Source organism: Pararge aegeria, chromosome 2 (genome assembly GCF_905163445.1).
Source record: "Pararge aegeria chromosome 2, ilParAegt1.1, whole genome shotgun sequence".
NCBI lineage: Eukaryota > Metazoa > Arthropoda > Insecta > Lepidoptera > Nymphalidae > Pararge > Pararge aegeria.
Genome location: NC_053181.1, coordinates 13,091,602 through 13,109,687, shown reverse-complemented (window position 1 = coordinate 13,109,687; position 18,086 = coordinate 13,091,602). Strand labels below are relative to the sequence as shown.

General features: G+C 36.1%; 3 protein-coding genes across 3 annotated transcripts; 2 read left to right on the top strand and 1 right to left on the bottom strand.

The window, feature by feature from the left end:
- Positions 1-1,358: 1,358 nt before the first annotated feature.
- Positions 1,359-1,658, top strand: LOC120630615 (octapeptide-repeat protein T2-like). The gene has a single exon (XM_039899882.1). The coding sequence runs from the start codon at positions 1,359-1,361 to the stop codon at positions 1,656-1,658; it is 300 nt and encodes a 99-aa protein (XP_039755816.1).
- Positions 1,659-6,439: 4,781 nt separating this feature from the next.
- LOC120630599 (NADH dehydrogenase [ubiquinone] iron-sulfur protein 3, mitochondrial-like) lies at positions 6,440-7,364 on the bottom strand. The gene has a single exon (XM_039899866.1). The coding sequence runs from the start codon at positions 7,362-7,364 to the stop codon at positions 6,561-6,563; it is 804 nt and encodes a 267-aa protein (XP_039755800.1). The 3' UTR covers positions 6,440-6,560.
- Positions 7,365-11,018: 3,654 nt separating this feature from the next.
- On the top strand, positions 11,019-16,673 carry LOC120632663 (succinate dehydrogenase [ubiquinone] cytochrome b small subunit, mitochondrial). The gene is made up of 4 exons (XM_039902616.1): positions 11,019-11,095; positions 12,769-12,887; positions 13,838-14,022; positions 16,307-16,673. Exons 1-4 carry the CDS (start codon positions 11,065-11,067, stop codon positions 16,542-16,544), a joined length of 573 nt encoding a protein of 190 aa, XP_039758550.1. The 5' UTR covers positions 11,019-11,064; the 3' UTR covers positions 16,545-16,673.
- The last annotated feature ends 1,413 nt before the right edge of the window (positions 16,674-18,086 follow it).

Sequence of the window (18,086 nt, the reverse complement as noted above, 5' to 3'; positions counted from 1 at the left end):
TAGATTCTACTATAGAATATTATGTTGTTCGTAGTGAAAGTAAGTAATGAAATGGAAGACGCGTAGCTTTAATTCTGCTACGCTCATTAAATTCGTAGCTAGAAAATACGTTTGCTTTACAGCTATAAAATGTCGATGCAAGCAAGTTACAGTCGTTTCATTATTTTTTTTATAAATTCTATTTTAGTTCTGCAGGTTGCTGTACTTGGTTTGTATTCAAAGATTAGAAAAGAAAACTTTAAATTACTAATATTGTTCGTTTCTTGTTTTAATACTTTATTGCAAACACACATTTAATAAATAGTAAAAAGACACAAAAAAAAGAAATTTAATCCTAACATTGAGGAGTGCAAAGGCAGTCTTATCTCTAAAGCGAAAATATTATTATTAGGGGTTCAAAATTACTCCTATATTATGTGCTAATATCAAATTTGAAATTTTATACAGGATTTGAAAGTCCTATTTTATTATCTTATATGTTTCCAATTATATCTAATCTCGGAATCGGCTCCAACGATTTTTTACAGGGGGTTTCGGGGGCGATAAATCCATCTAGCTAGGATTCGACCGATAATAACCGATTGGACGCAGATGAAGTTGCGCGGTTCAGCTAGTTTTTTTAATGAGTGACTTATTCAGTGTAAGTTATTAATTTCAGAGTTCTACTGTTAATGTTTAATACTCAATAAATTGTATTATTTATATTAACTGTTAGACATCTAGTATTGGAATAAAACACCAGACGTTGAAAACTTTGGCCGCACTTTCCTAACTGAATAGCAGTGCCAGTTGTCTTAATTTCCACCTCGCCTTTGGTAATAAATGTTGGAAGTGGTCTTTCCTTAATTACGAAGCAGCCATTAACCACCGTCTCTTATCGGATAATTTTTTTTTATGTCGATGTGACTCGAGTAGTTACTTATTGCTAGAATAGAAGTTACGACAAACAACATTTTTGTATAAATAAATAGAAGAGTTCAAATTTTTATACAGAAAACTTTTATGTTGCAAGAAATTTCATTTACAAATACTGTTTCAAAAGCAGTAGGTATCTGACATTTAACTTCTTAAGCCCTAGCCTTATTTAATGGTACCTCGTTGACCTTACAAAGACTACAAGACATAAAGACTACGTAAGAATTTATTCAGAACAAAATATACGCTCATAATCAATCTTATCCAAAATCTTCATATGTCAGATTGTTGTGAGTATTATTATGCTTCACTTCTTCTCGGTAGATAGCACTACTAAATTATACAGATTAATTAGGTAAATTAACTACAAACGGGCTAGCAGGCGGCCAGCCAAGCGGGCAGGCAGGCGGGTGGGTAGACAGGCTGGCAAGCAGACGGGTCGGATGGCGTGCAGTCTGGTAGGCAGACAGGCATGCAGGCAGGATGGTAGACAGGTGGGCAGGAAATCGGGCAGGCAGGCGAGCAGACAGGCGGGAAGGCAGGCCGGTAAACAGGCAAGCACGCTGGCGCGAAGACAGGTGGGCAGGCAGGAAGGCAAGCAAACGGGTAGACAGGCGAGCAGGCAGGCGGGTAGACAGGCGGGCAGGCAGGTGGGCAGGCAGGCGTACAGACAGGCGGGCAGGCAGGCGGGCAGGCAGGCTGGCAGGCAGGCTGGTAGACTGGTAGACAGGCAGGCAGGCTGATAGACTGGTAGACAGGCGGGCAGGCAGGCGGGCAGTCAGGCGGGCAGGCAGGTATGCAGGCAGGCGGGCAAGTAGGTGGTCAGGCAGGCGGCCAGGCAAGGGGGCAGTAAGGCGGTCAGGCATGCGGGCAGACCGGCGTGCAGGCAGGCCGATAGACAGACAGGCAGGCAGGCTTATCTTTGAAGGCACTAGCCAAGTGAGCTCGGCAAATTCGCTTTATCTCCTTTATTATGTGGCATAGGGGCTGGCTTTTACTTTTAAGCTAGTCATTATAAGTTTTGAAGTTTTGCTGCATCGATAAAATTTTCCTAATTATACATTATCTACACTTTAATATCGTAGAAAGAATTAAAATTTACGTTTTGGTTTCATTTAAAGAAATATACAAGAAAAAGTAATATAAACAAAGCACCACAATTTATTATTTGAAAAATGTAGGTTCGTAGCCACGATATTCTTTTGCCTTCTTATGTTTGAAGCATTCTTTGAGAAACATTCAGCTTTTATAAAATAACGAAAGTCTAGGGTTGGTTGGCTTTTAGATTTTAGGCAACCGTAGGGTCCGGCCAAACTTTAGGTTTTAGTTTCAGTTTCGGCCTAGTATTGGAAGAAACGGCTGCCATCCAGCCATTAACGAATCACACTACGCTCACGTAGTTAGTCGTCATATGAGTTGCTTTGCATGTTTAGTTTCTTTTATTTGGTGTGAAATTGCTATTGAACACAATATATCGAATATGATAGCTCCTACTTTGCTATGAATTTGATAATTACTTTATTATTTAAGAGACTAATTTATATATAATTATGATTAAATATAAAAAAATAATGTTACTTTATTATATATCCTCCAGTCCGTATCCGACCACAGCGACTCCTTCTAGCTATTATGAGCGTACCTGAAGTGCTCTCAAGTGACTGGCATAACCACTCTTTGTTTTAAATGTGCGATAACTTTGACAGCACGTCAGTACTCCACCAATTATATTGTAATATATGGCCGGCGATGGTCTGGCCTTTATCTCATTACGCCTAGCATCTTGCTCTGTGCACCTTTTAACTCAGATACTTTTCTATTTACGGAGTGTCTCCATCGCGGCCGATCTTCTGCTTCAAATTCCCACATTTTGTTACTTTATTAATACCTACACATCACACGTCATGACGAGTTTACTTTCGGTTTCGGCTAAAACTGAGATCGTAATCAAAATTTTTAATCGCTTTCGGCTTTGAAGGTAAAAATTCGGTTAGGTCGGACACTATTACCTGCATATCACAAATAAATCTTTTTTCTTATTTTCATAATAACTGGGGATACAAATAAAAACTGAAGAAATGGTTTGATATATTTTTTTACATAAGAAAATGAAAACGGAATTATAACTGTCCTCATTTCAATCAATGGTTACCCAAAGCTGGATTTCTGGATTCAGGTCTCTTGTAGGGATATCCACACATAACAATTTGAAAACAAATTAATAACAAAAATAACTTTGAAAACTGCTGGTACATCAGTTTCACCTTTACCTGAGTGCGTCACTAAAATTAGAGAATATTTATCTCGGCACAGCCACTCAGGCAAAGGCGGAAAGCTCTTTGTGACTTTCTGAGATTTGTAACATTCCCTAGAGCTATTTACCGAGTGACATAGAGAAATGACCTTACTTCGCATTTTCTTAGAGCTAAAAGAAAATCGACTTTATTATTAGACACCATATTTATTTATGTGTAAATAAATAGATCCGCAGATGAACAGATTAACCTACATAGCTTACAGTATTGCTATTCTTTAGTAAAAGTATGCATTATAAATCACTTTCTATAAAATAAATAGTGATAGCCTAGTGGACGGGGGAGACCGACTTTGATTACTGACTTTAATATTTCGGTATTATTTGCGCTTTAATATCACTTGCTTTAACGGTGACGAATAACGTCGTGAGGAAAACTGCATGCCTGAGAGTTCTCAATGTTTTTAAAAGCCGTGTGGACTCCACCATTTCACACTGGGACTACGCCCTAAACCATACCCATTGTGGGAGGAGAGTCGTGTCCTATAGTGGGCCGGTTGATATGATGATAATGATATATATAAAAGTTCTCCATAATGTTATTATTATTATTAAACTCTTTATTTGTATACCACAACATTTAAAATATAACAAAAACAGAAACATCGAAAGAAGTAGTAATACAAAAGGCGGCCTTATCGCTTAATAGCGATCTCTGCCAGGCAACCTTAGAATTAGGAAAAAAAAGAAGAGGAGAATAGACTGCTGGTGGTACAAATATTAAAATACATACATGCAAATAACTACATGCTAATACATAAACTAGTGTGCACAAATAGATAAAAAGTAAATAATATAATAAATAAATAAATATAAAAATAAACTAATATATATAATAACAACACTTACATAATTAAATACTTTAACATGTTACTTTAAATGTTCTCAAAGACGTGAGAAGTCTACCAATCCGCACACACGTGGTGGACTACGGCCTAAACCCTTCTCATTCTGGGAGGATACCCACGCCTTATACAGCAGGGCCTGCTGCAGGGCAATCCCACGATTACATCTCCTGATGTATAATAAACGACGGGGTATATTCAACGAGTCCACTTGCTAAAGCACTGGAACATAAAATAGAAGAATACCCTCGTTTATTATTACACATTTATTTAGATATAATTTCCATTAGTGCGCTATTGCTCTGAGAGTTGATAAAGCTGTGGGAGAAGATAAACATTTATCCTTTCCCCGGGGTGAATTGTCTCTTGCCCATCAGCCGTGCTGCATGGCTAGCATGGGCAGGAGAATATTATCTCCCCGGGAAAGGATAAAAACGTATCTTCTCCCAAAGCTTTATCAACTCTCAGAGCACTGGCGCACAAGTAAAAATGATATCAAAATAATATATGTGTATTAATAAACGGGGGTAAACTTCTCCTATTCCATGTACCAGTGATATAGCAGGTGGACACGTTAATTATATCCCCTGTCAGGGGATATAATGGGGGGATATAATTTTTATCTCCTGTCCGTGCTAGCTCTGCTGGGCTGGTAATGGGTTGATAATGGCTATGATGACAATAAGGCATATAACGATCATTGGATGTAAGGTTCTGGTGGCGCACAACAGAAAATGTAGTGATAGAAGACACTCCACTAGGGTGGATTTTCAAATGATAGTTGTAGGGGGTTTACTGTACTGGTCACCAGTGGCGTGCGCAGGTTTTTCGATCTGAGTAGGCATAAAGCAAGAAGATGGCAGAAAATGAGAAAAACATATCCATCGATAGATATATCGAATAAGATATATATATGATCTTATGTATAAAATGGGTTTTTGCGCTTGTATGAACTGTACGCCACTGCTGGTACAAGAAAGCGTGAAAAAAAAGAAGCCCAAGAATAAAGAATATTATATCAAACGACGATATTTATATATAATCGCAGACTAAAAAAAACTTGAGAAACTATATGAAATTGTAAGGTGAAATAATAATAATCATGTCTTTCGGCCGGAAAACCCCTATGCAGTATAATTTAAGCGTCCGCAATGTCTATCATGATAAGAAATGATATTATGATATTAGGAAAAAGTATATTACACGGTGCTACGTGACTTGGGAGTTAACTTTCTATTCCATTACTTATTTTGCAGGAAGCGAAAGTGAACATATGTATAAACTGTAAACATATACTCGTATGTAAGAATCGTTGATAGCCTAGTGTTAAGGGCATCGGTTTTAATTTCGGGGGGCCGAGTTCGAATCCCAGCACCTTTAACTTTTCTAAGAATGCGTTTTAGGCAATTTAAATATCACTTGCTTCAACGATGACGGAAAACATCCTGAGGAAACCTGCATGCCTGAGAGTTCTCCATAATGTTGTTAAAAGGCGTGTGGACCAAATCGCACTGGGCTATTGTGGTGGAATACAGCCTAAACCTATCTTTGTGGGAGGAGACCCGTGCCCAATAGTGGGCCGGTAATGGGTTGATAGGATGATGATCTATATACCTACTAGCTATTGCCCGCAACTTCGTCTGCGTTTGATTTTGTTTTTGGATGAGGCATTCAATTTAGTTCTAGGTCTAAAAAAATTAAAGTATTCAGTATCGCTAAGCCATAAGGGGTTTGCTGCCGTCCGCTGAGGAGTTTTGTCCTCTATCTCCAACCACATTCATCAGATCTACACAAAGTTTTGGGCAAAATTAAACGCATATTATAACCTCTATAATACAAAAATAGTTATTTAAATCTGTTATAATTTGTCGGAGTTATGGTGTAAAATCATCAAATACTTTCATCCCTTCTGGAACCAAAGAAACCGAGCTTAAAGTCGGGATAAAAAATATACTACTTCTAACACTTCCAAGAATATGTGTACAAAGTTTCATGAGGATCGATTAAGTAGTTTTTGCGTGAAAGCGTAACAAACAAACTTACATTGACATTTCTAAATAACTAGACTAGATAGATAGATAGATAGATGTGCCCTGCGGTTTCGCTCGCGTAATTTTGGGAGGTAGCGTACTGCTACATAGTTTCAACTATAGCCATATATGAGATTTTGAGATTTATTTACAAACATTTTTTTATCTTACGTAATTTTTTTGAATGAAATGTATACCATATTATTTCTAATACCTCTAAAAATATGTATAAAAAGTTTCATGAAGATCGGTTTAGTAGTTTTCGCGTGAAAGCATAACAAACAAACTTACATTCACATTTATAATATTAGTAAGTAGGGAAGTAGGGATGTCTATATTTTTCCTCCAGAACATCCGGGCAACAATAGTCTCTAATATATACGCTAAAAAGTCTTTGTTATGGCAGTAAATAAATCCTCCAAATCATACAAAAAAACGATAATAACTGAAGTAAAATTATTTCGCTTCCTTCTTTTCAGGAACAGGACAATTGTAACTCTCGTGAAAACTTCGTAAATAATTCCACGGCGACTGAAGTTGGAAGTTGCGCATTTCTTGAGCAAATTCTACGGGTTCATAAACTATTTTCTTTAACTCATCGTCATATCTCACTTCGACGTAGCCAGTTAAAGGGAAATCTTTTCTTAGAGGGTGACCAACAAAACCGTAGTCGGTTAGAATCCTTCTTAAATCTGGATGATTCGTAAATATTATTCCAAACATGTCGTATATCTCCCTTTCCAGCCAATTACAGTTTCCCCAAAGGCTGTAAGCTGAATGTAAGGGAGTTACTTCATCTGTATAACTTTTAACTCTTGCTCTCTCGCCGAATCTTAAGCTTAAAAGATTATACGCGATTTCGAATCTATATTCTCTGCTCGGTACATCAATGGCAGTTGCGTGGGAACATTGATTAAAACATGCGTGTTGATGGTGGGCCATGAAACTCATAACAGGGAATAAACCTTCGGGAGAAGTCAATATTTCTAGTTCGTCTGTATGTTGCATTTGAATTTTCTGAACGAATTTTGGCATGCACGCAGCGACGTACAAACCAAACTCGTAAAGCCGCTGCCTCTTGAAGTTATCATGCTTCCTTAAAGTGTGGCTTTCGTATTCTATAGGTGTTAGACAAAAGGGGTCACCTATTTGGACATCTGCAGGTTTATCGTCGGAACTTAGGCAATGACGAACCTGAATGTACCGTTTCGATGTACTAGGTAAGGTTTTCTTTATTAATTTTAATAAGTTTATAATCATTCTTGACAAAATATGTTTTTACTAATGTACAGATTGATGCAAAAATTGACACTGACAGGCATTAACGTTTTTTTCCTATTTTTTTGTTGTTGTTTTTATAGTGTCTGAAAAGTTTTATTTACGACAAAGCCTATCTATGAAAGATGTTCTCATCAACAAATTAAATAAATGCTCAATGAACGTAAAGTTTAGGAAATGAAATTGTAAAGTAGAAACATCATGTACCTAACCGTAGCGTGTATCTGCAAAAAATATTTAGTGAGTGCAAATTTTTTTTTATTTATTTATTCCCATATTACATTTTTGTCATTACAGGAAAAAGTTATCCTAATACGACAATGCAGCATGTTATGTAAATTTTAATAATATATATAACTATAATGTATATGATAAAATCAAAATCGCTATATTTGTGAGTTCACTCAGAGTGCAACAAAATAAATCCGTCTTCTCGGCTATCACATTAAGGGTACGGAGTGCGCGCGTAAGTGGCGCCTCCTTCAGTAGCTTGGTGCGCCCGTTCGGCACCGCCAGCAGCGATGGCCGGTGCCTCCGCCAAACATACCGGTCCAGCGCACGCAGGCTTACCAGGCGTAACACATCAGGCATTACATATTAAATAAACTAATACGGTCTAAATTATAAGGTACACTAAACTTTGTGATAAAAATATACGCGAATTAATAATTTGAGTAAAAGTCATGCTGCCTTTTTTTCTTGTTGAACAGTTGATACTTCTCGCATAAAAAAATTCCAGCTCTTCTGTCACTGGAAAAGTAAAGAAAGAAAACTTTTTTAAAATATCTTTAGAGATATTTATTATTTAATCAAAGGATAAAATAAACCCCTGTTGTTGTTTAAAAGGCTACCTGTATTTTATTTTGTTTAATAATAAGCAAGGATATTACGATATTACAAGCCTTTTGTAATATTCTTTTGAGAATTTTTCGCCATAATATTTTTTTACAAAGCGTAGTAGAGGTATACTTTTTATGAAACCGCATGGCGCACAAGAATTTAATTTCGACGTTGACAGTTCCCCTTTTAATATACGACCGAATTCCTCGTAAAGCGATCGATAAAGTTCCATAAAGTCGCAATTTTTAATCGAAAATAAATTGTGAAATACCTCACTACCTATTCTAGAACTAGCATTATGTGTAAAAACTTATATATATGCTTAAAGTCGTACATACAACATACTTATAGCCAACTTACTGCATGAAATTTAAGAGAGTGGTAGAAATTTTTGTATCATCTTTGATGCATGGCATGCACATGCTGCAGCCACAGAATTAAGAACTCCAGAATCCGCGTACAAGACTAATATTGATGCGTCAAAAACCACTCCTTAAATAAATCCTTAAAAAGTGTTTATCGATGAGGCAGTTTGTCACTTCATTCATAGCAGTTGATAGTAATTGTTTTACCTCTCATGCTATAAACGTTTACCATAAAATGAGGAAAACGGGAAAATTTTGTGAGCTAGCTACATTTCGTGGGTGTGAAATGCAACGTGCTCAGGGCATTTTCTCTGTTTTTAGACTGACACTGTATGCAATAACGGCTGTATGAGGATTCTGCATGTTCCTAATTCTGTGGCTGGAGCTATGTAATAACATTCCTTACTGCTAGGCCCATAGTTCATAGAACCGATGGAAGTTTGGGTCCGAAGGTTTTGGAGTAGCGAACTCGCATTGGAAACAGCATTGTTGGATCACCCTCCCATTGGTGGACCGTTTACATCAAGTAAGACGCCAGGAGTCGTTGGATACAAAACAGTGAATTGTGAGCATCCTTACAAGCCACCGATGTCTACCAGTAGACTGATAATTTGATCTGACAAATAGTTCTGTGTGCCAATATAAATAAATTTTCCCAGCATCATAGTAAAATCATTATTTTAAGTGAAAACAACCTTTGACCTTTGAAACGAATGCACTTTTGAGACGTGCATTCGTTTCAAAGGTCCATTAATAAATAAACATTAATTCGTTGACGAAGGCTTAATAGAAATGGCAAATCAGACTTCTGTTGTTACCACCTCTATCTTTTCGGGGGTGTCATACAAGGTGACTAAGGGAATATAATGGAGAACGGCAGCAACAACCTCTGCGCTACTTCGACCATCGGATTTTCATATAAACTTTCTTCCCATGTTTAACCTCCATAAAGGTAAAACATCAAAAGTTCAGGCTTAAGATTGTCTGGCAGTCAGTTAAGACAAAGTAGTTATAGATTATTTTAATGTGTATTTTTTATTATGTATAATATTTATATGTATTTTTTTACTATCAAACTCAATCACCTCGCGACCTTTGTTGTGATATAAAACCACGCCAATACCACCAGCATCTGCGACCGACGTCAGCGTTATTACTTATTGATTTTTTAGTGAAAACGTTTACAAAAGCCTTTTTTATTCAAAAACTTTTAATAGGACTTTAAATAATGTCAATAATAGCTTTTCCAGTATGACAATGGGCTTCCGACCAGCGGCAGGCGCTATTGTCAACTTTCAATGGAAACCCCTCGCTGGAAAATGGCTTCCACAATTATTTGATTTTGTTAAACTTAACAAGTGATAAATTACCTTAAATACATATCATATTTTGACAACTTCTCTGCTTCAGCGGTGTGCGCCTTTGATCTTATTTCTGATAGGTTCAGAGTTTGATCTTTAGCGCGGGCCAATTAGGGATTTAATCAATTGTCTCTGGTCTATTTTAATGGATTTTGCGTGTTATTTTCGCGAAAACAATAAAATTATTGACCGGTAAAAACGGGGAGTCCCAAAAGAACAGCCAAAAATTGGAAACGGTATTTTTAAGGGATTTGCCACTTTAAATTACTTGCAATAGACGGTGTAATAAATAAACAAATTTATGGTCTGATTTATAATCTTGTTAACTATAATTTATTCAATAAAATATCCAAGAAAACGCCTTTTCCTAAGTCCCATTATTAATAACCCAGGTTAACTAGTTTTTTTTTTAACTTAAGATCTAATTTAATTATTTCATCAGTGCTCTTTCTTGTACAATATCTATCTTATGTAGTATCCATATATTAAAACATGAAGCAAAAACTTTGCTCGCCAGGAGAGCAAAGTTTTTGCTTCATGTTGAAATATGAAATATTCATATGAAATTTTCCCCACTTATAGTGTATTTGTAGAAGGAGTGCAAAATGTTCATTTTTTTAAATACACAAAACAGGTATAAACTCGCAGTTCGATGGCATACACGCATATAAACTGTTTTAAATAATTTCACACACACACACACATATATATATATACGAGTACCATGTATTTGTCACATACGCGCATACATTATACTCTTTTATTTAATCATTTTTTGGATTACATAATACAGGCAAATTGACAGTTTAGCGAAATCTGTAATTAAAAGAGTATAGTCATTGATAATGTTCAGTGTTCAATAAACTTTTCTTCGATTAACCTCATTAGTTACGATATTGCCTCTGCGCAGAGTTTGTACGAAAAGCCATAAATCAAAAATGGAAGAAGAAGAAACTTGTCTAGAAAATAAAATATAATATCTGTCCGCTTGTAATTTTTGTATATACAAAGATAATAGAGATTGTCAAAGTTTATTTTGACAAGTTTATCAATTCGTTGTAGCAAAATTTGAACCTTTTCTATAATTTAACATTAAACGCTTGAATTATTGTAACGATGGCTCTTTCCATCTTTTTACGAAGGCCAGGTAATTCTCTGAAACGTTCTTCACGACATCGTCAACTTTTCAGTAAATAAAATGAGTTAATGAATTGACCTCTCTTTAACTCGTTATATTCATACAATATCATATATCATGAATGCATATTAAATGGAACGGTTTTTAACACGCTTTTATTAGCTTCACCCGTATGTTTGTATGTATGTTTGTAACCGACTTCTTTGGGCGCTATTTTGACCCACTTTTTTAGAAACGTTGTGCAACTCACAACAAAGATAGCTTTTTTTTATTTCAGGGGATAAGTGACAATGCAGTCTTAGATGGTAGTGGGCTAACCAGTTAGGGAGTATGGTAGTCATAACCCTAATTGGATTCTACGCTTCATAGCATCGTTGGTAGGGCGGTAACTAGCCACGACCGAAGCCTCCCACCAGAGAAAATTCAGAAATTATAAATTCCCAAATTGCCCTGCCGTGAATCGAACCCGGGTCCTTCAAATATTAGTATATGGAATTATTCTTAATTTTCTGGGTTCCAAGCACGGAACCAGTTTCCGTACTAAAAGTTATTAGTTTGTAGTACGTATTGGAGAAGATATTGAGCACATACAAATTGTTATATTTTTTTCTTTATAGCCTCTCACAATGGCTTTTTGGCATGGTACTAAAATCCGCGTTTTTGGGCTTATCTACACCATTATAAAAAACCTAACTGTGAGATTTTGTACCGGCTATTTCTTGATAAAATCTGCCTTTTTAACCGTAGTACTCACTGCATACAAATAGACACGACGCGACGTTAAAGGGAGGTTATAAAGGCACACTTTATATATGTATACAAATCCTGATTTGGAATTTATGTAGGTATCTGTGCAACATGTCGATGTACCTACTTACGTCAACTAAGTAGAATAATATAATGTAAAAAACGATCAATTGATAAAACATACCACTTTACGCTTCGTTGAATTGCATTATAATTTAAAATAATCCTTACAAATAGAGATATTTTTTAAATGTCAATGTTTCCAAGCTCCAATATCCTACTTGGCGCGTAGATAAACCCAGTGGCTTTGAGGTAGCGCTGCCAGTTTCTCTTAGGAAGAAATATGCACTGACCTAGCTTAGAACACAATGAATTGGGTCGTCAAAGTCGCCACAGCGCAAGCTGCGCTGTCTAGGGAATCTTGTCTATTTTCACATCAACGTCTGATATTAATATGTATATGTGTGCTTTAATATACATGTCCTAATAATCTGCGGATTATTTTGGAATAAAGTATATATATATATATATATATATATATATATTTCTTGTGTGCGGGTGTATGACACTGAACTCCTCCTAGACGTCTGGACCGATTTGAATGATTTTTTCGGTATGCGTTTGTGTGGCACCCTGGATCGTTTAGATTCACAAATCAGCCCTACAGATGGCGCTGGGATCAGCTAGTTTATATATTTGTTAGTACATCATTATAAATATATATTGAAAGATTTTACTGAACTCACGTATATCGTTAGGGACGTGGCTGTACTACCATATATATATATTGTTTTGCAATGTCTTGCGTTGTGCTATTCTACAGCGTAGCAACTAGTGGGATAAGTTTAAAAATTTCCTTAGATAAGATTTTTAAACGTTTCCCCCAACGAAGCATAACGTAGTATGTAATGAGGAAAAAAAACTTTTTTTTTCAGGAAACATCAGGGCCTGTTTATGTCAACGAATGCGTGTGAAAGTTTTACCAACCATAAAGACTAATGTCCTTTTAAAAACTAACTTAACTGGATCCAAAATGATTCCGAATTATAGCCCCGTAAGTCATATTTTATGCAGATTTGCTCAACAGGTGGGCTTAAAAATGAACATAAACGAGTATTGACAGCTGCACCTAGTGATTTATCTGTACTGAAAACAATGCCTCATTGGTTCTGAAACATGGCCGTTACTATATATAATATACTAAATACAGCGTGTTGTACTTAAATTACACCTATATTATAAATGAGGATATTCGCAGAAGAAGTCATAGAATTACCGACACATCATTTTATGTCAACAAGTGGCAAAGCTAAAGTGTCAATAAGCGGGATATTTAGCTTGGAGTACGTTTGTAGACTTCCTCGAATAGTGCTTCTACTATACCCTCTTGTACTCTTTATCGAAAAACTCGGCGTGGTTAGTGGTAGCCCCCTGCCAATCCCCTAAGAGTCGCTCGTAGAACAAGTTTTACGAATCCCTGTGAATTAAAGTATGTGGTCCCGGGTTCCCGAACTGGGAACTTATTATTTCTGAATATTCTCCGGTCTGGTCTGATGAGAGACTTTGGCCATTGCTAGTTACCAACCTACCGACGAAGACGTGCCGCTAAGCGATTTAGCGTTCCGGTGCGATGTCGTGTAGAAACCGATCGAACAGATCTTCGGCAATATACCCTCTACGCACGTTTCGCTCCGAAACCAGAGCATCCTCAGGAGATGTTGACTTTACAATGAATAATTGTTAAGTGTTTGGTGTGGAGTATAAGGATTGAAGAAATTTTAAATTACACCATACAGATTCTCCTGCTTTTCGCGGAGTATAGCAAATGAAGCTTAATTTTCAAAATATAGAGATATTATGTTTGTTGAATATAACTGCCAACCCGCAACCATTTTCAACTGCATTATTATACTCGTAAATTGAGACTAGTTAAGAAATAATCTTGTAGAGTAATAAAAAAGGTATCTGTTGATGACTGATATGAATTTAATAATAATTTTACAGGCCAAATCTTTTAGTACATCACTAGTCCGAAGACACGAAGAAAAACCTCATGACCACGCCAAACTTTGGATTGTTGAAAAGGGTACAACAGCTTGCCTTGTCGTACTAATTCCTTTTGGGTTATTGATCCCTAATAAACTTTTCGACACAGTTCTTGCTATCCTGATAACAGCTCATTCATATTGGTAAGATTACAAAATTATATTTGAGTTTAGTTGTTAAGATCAACAACAATAGAATACTGTATTATATTGTATAGAGTTATTTTAATGTATAATGTAAGAACATTTGCTTCTAAGCTGTAAGAGCGTTTTTAGTAATTTAATATCAAAAAAATAGATAGATAGATAGATAAATTCTTTATTGCACACAATTTATAATATAAATTGAAAACATAAATATAAGAAGAATAACAATGCGCAAAGGCGGTCTTATCGCTTTAAGCGATCTCCTCCAGACAGCCCTTAATGAAAGAAGAACAGGAGTATGGAAACGGGATAGTGCAATTTTAAAAATATATAACATAAATTACATCTACTATATATAACAATAATACATAAACAGCTAATACAAATACAAATAATACAGAAATAAATACATACACATATAAACATATATATAAATATACACAAATACATACAGAGCAAATATATTAGTTTATGACTCCGTAGATAAATAATATTCTTTTAAACGACTTTTGAAGATGCTTAATGATTTAGACTGTCTTATGTCTCTTGGCAATCCATTCCAGAGTATAACCACCTTGACTGTAAAAGAATTTCCATACGCATGCGAGTGACTGGCACGAACATGCAACCTGTTGTCATCCTTAGCCCTCAAATAGCACTGAACATTGCTACCAAGAAAGTTGAATCGCTCTTTTAAATATGGTGGCGTCTGAGGATAAAATAAAATAGAATATAAAAGACAAAGAGCGTGCAAGTTCCTACGTGATCGAATTGGTAGCCAGTTTAACCGAGAACGATACTCGGACACATGATCAAACTTACGTATACCAAAGATAAACCGTATACATACGTTCTGCAGCCTCTCCAGTTTATCGAGCATGGTCTCTGATAAATCCAAGTAGCAAATATCAGCATAGTCTAAAATAGGTAATAGAAGAGAATTAGCTAAGAGAATTTTAGTTTTTAACGGTAGAAACTTCTTCCACCGTCTCAAGTATCCAACAGCGGCAAAAATTTTGCGACTCATTTCAGAAACTTGAGGTACCCAAGACATTGTATTGTCCAAAATTAGCCCAAGGTCTCTGACTGCACTGTTCCAAGGTATAACAGTACCTTCAAATAGAACAGGTGGTAACCTGTTATATGATAGAGAGGAAAGGAAATAAGAGCTGCCTATTATAGTTACTTGAGATTTACTTGGATTTACTTGGAGACCAAATGACCGACACCAAGCCGCAATTTTATTTAAATCAGTATTAATATCATAAAATTAAAAATCATCATGAGTCTCAGGTTTTTTTTTAAATAAGTATACTACGACAATACGCACAACGCCACCTAGCCCTAAAGTAAGCGTAGTTTGTGTAATGGTTACTAAGATGACTGATGAATATTTTTATGAATATTATACATAAATACTTATAATTAATGATATATCAAGCAGAAGCAATGCTTCGTAGGGCACGCAGGAAACTTCTCCTATCAAGTAAAGCCCTGCGGCATCAACCTGAGGCCAAAATGTTTAGCCTGATATGCCTTTAATTCCACCGGAAACCACGCCTTTAGAAAAAGTATCATATATCTTACCTAGCCAATCCGCCACCAATCCGCATTGGGCTAGCGTGGTGGACTGCGGCCCTAAACCCTTCTCATTGTGGGTAGGTAATGGGTTGATATGATGATGATCCTACGTAGTAGTATGAACTCAAATCATGCCAAGTTTCATTTGAATTTATTCAGTAGTTTCGGCGTGATGCGCGGCTCTGGTATAGACAGACAGAAAAACAGACAAAATTAAAAAAAAATAGTTTTGGTTTGAGTTTATAAATTGCGCTCCAAAAAAAATCTATATTTTCAATGTACGGAATTCGGTCCGCGTTAGAAGTATATATTGATATTGATTAATTGATTTTAATAGCTAAGGGAAGACGAGTATAAAACATCTAGACAGTTCTAGTACTTTATTTTATACGACGTATTTTTTATTTCGGGGAAACATTTTTATTTCAAAGGATATATAAAATAAAATGTAGTTATTTTTTGAACCAATTATTGTGTTGTGTACGAGTAGTGTGTGTAATACACAAAGGTATTATTACAAAGGTATTGTTAACATATTATCTGTCTACGATTCTCTGTTGCGGCTTACTCTAATAGGACTGAAAACCAAAAAAAAAATTATATATTTAGAAAACAAAGGGATTTTCTTTTTTTAGGTTCTTATATTTTTTTCAAAAAATTTACCGACTGCACTCATTGAAAAAATATTCTGTAATTTCAGGGGTCTGGAAGCATGCGTTGTGGAGTACGTCAGAGTTTTATTATTTGGACCGTCGCTTCCTAAAGTGGCGATGGGGGTTGTATATGCAATTAGCGCCCTTATGCTTGGCGGTTTGCTATTTCTGAATTTCAATGACATAGGTATGTCTAGAGGTTTTTGGAGAATTTGGAGGAACATGAGAAGGTCAGCAGATGCGCCTAGGAGGGGCAAAGGTGGACCAGGTGCAAAATGCGACTAACCTCACCATTCTACTGTTTAGTAAAAACTAAAACCTCATTTAACTATTGCATTTAAAAGGTAAGCAGTAACCAAGCGCGGTTGTATAACGCTATTATTATTTATTAATTTTTAAATATTAATAGCGGGCAAACGAGCAAGTTGGTCACCTTATGTTAAGTGATCAGCGCCGCCCATAAACATCTGCAGCACCAGAGCAGCCACCAGTGGCGTGCATAGACGGTATGCACAAGGTATGCATATGATATAAAATGAAGACAATCTGCAGTTCCAGTTATAAAAACTTAAGGGTAGGCTTTTTATAACTCTTACAATGCCTATCCTTAAGTTTTTTATAACTCGCACTGGAGATTCTTTCATTTTATATAATCTGCCCGATTTGTGCATACCCCGTGCATACCGTCTATGCACGCCACTGGCAGCCACCGATGTGTTGCCGGTTTTTAAGGAAGTTGTAATGACCCCTTGAATAACCCTAGACTGTATTTTGGAGGAAACACATCAGATGGGAGTTTGTTCAACAATTTGCAAGTCCGCGGTAGAATTGATCTGGTATTTCGAGTAGTACAAGAATACCAGACATCCAGATGATGAAGGTGGTATTTATTTCTACGGCGTGAGGTGCGGTCAGACAACAGGGATAGAGGTGTCAATGTAAACAACTCTTCAGAACATAATAACTTCAAGTCTCACGCATCTTGATCCGCCGAAAACGGACGTAGAGATGCAAGCAAGCAAACCAGTTTGCATCAGCAAACTGGTTTGCTTGCTTTCTTTTTACATTTCATAATGAAATCCTTTAATGGCGTTTATGAAAAAATCTTTATTTGTCTCTTACCATGTAGCTAAACTTGGTATTAAATATGTAATGTTAGTTGACGGAATAAATTATTATTATAACTGAGCGAACATATTTGTTTATTTTATCTTGCCAACCCGCTTTGAAGCACTTTTATGTTCTAAAACCTTCTCCCTCTTTTATAGAGGAGAAACACAAGGCATCTTTAATATAAATATGCTTTCAAAATTCAGGAGTTAGTCTCCAAAACAAATGCGAAAAATCTGAGTACAGTAATCTCAAACTGCAGTCCATAATCTGCAATAGTATCAAAGATAAAACTTTTAATGATTCTGTTCAGGTAGAAAGTGATTGAAGTGTGCCAAGTGCCTCGAACGAAATATCTGCTCTGTGCGGATTAATTTTTCAGAAAAACTTTACATTGAGGACTCTACTACGAATGTCGAATTCAAAAAGGAATAATGAGATTTCTTCTTTCTTATATGATACGCGTTACTTTTCTTGGTATATACATTTCTAGTCTTATCTTAAAATGCAAATGCAATAAAACCACATATGCACAATATAACTAAGATCTCATAAATAATAAAGGCTATATTTTTTCATCCCACGGGTGCTTTTTCCCTGTATTGTTCCAGAGTTAAAAGTATTAGTATCATCCACGTCAAGCATGCAAGCTACATATGTGCTGAATTCATCAAGATCAATACAGTAGTTAAGCTGAACATAGGCAACAATCAAACA

Bases quoted from the DNA above. Each gene is read 5' to 3' on its own strand.
- LOC120630615 (XM_039899882.1), top strand. From the start codon at position 1,359: ATGGCGTGCAGTCTGGTAGGCAGACAGGCATGCAGGCAGGATGGTAGA.
- LOC120630599 (XM_039899866.1), bottom strand. From the start codon at position 7,364: ATGATTATAAACTTATTAAAATTAATAAAGAAAACCTTACCTAGTACA.
- LOC120632663 (XM_039902616.1), top strand. From the start codon at position 11,065: ATGGCTCTTTCCATCTTTTTACGAAGGCCAG. The intron at 11,096-12,768 runs GTAATTCTCTGA...TTTTTTTTTCAG, and splicing joins CATCTTTTTACGAAGGCCAG to GAAACATCAGGGCCTGTTTA. The intron at 12,888-13,837 runs GTAAGTCATATT...ATAATTTTACAG, and splicing joins TGATTCCGAATTATAGCCCC to GCCAAATCTTTTAGTACATC.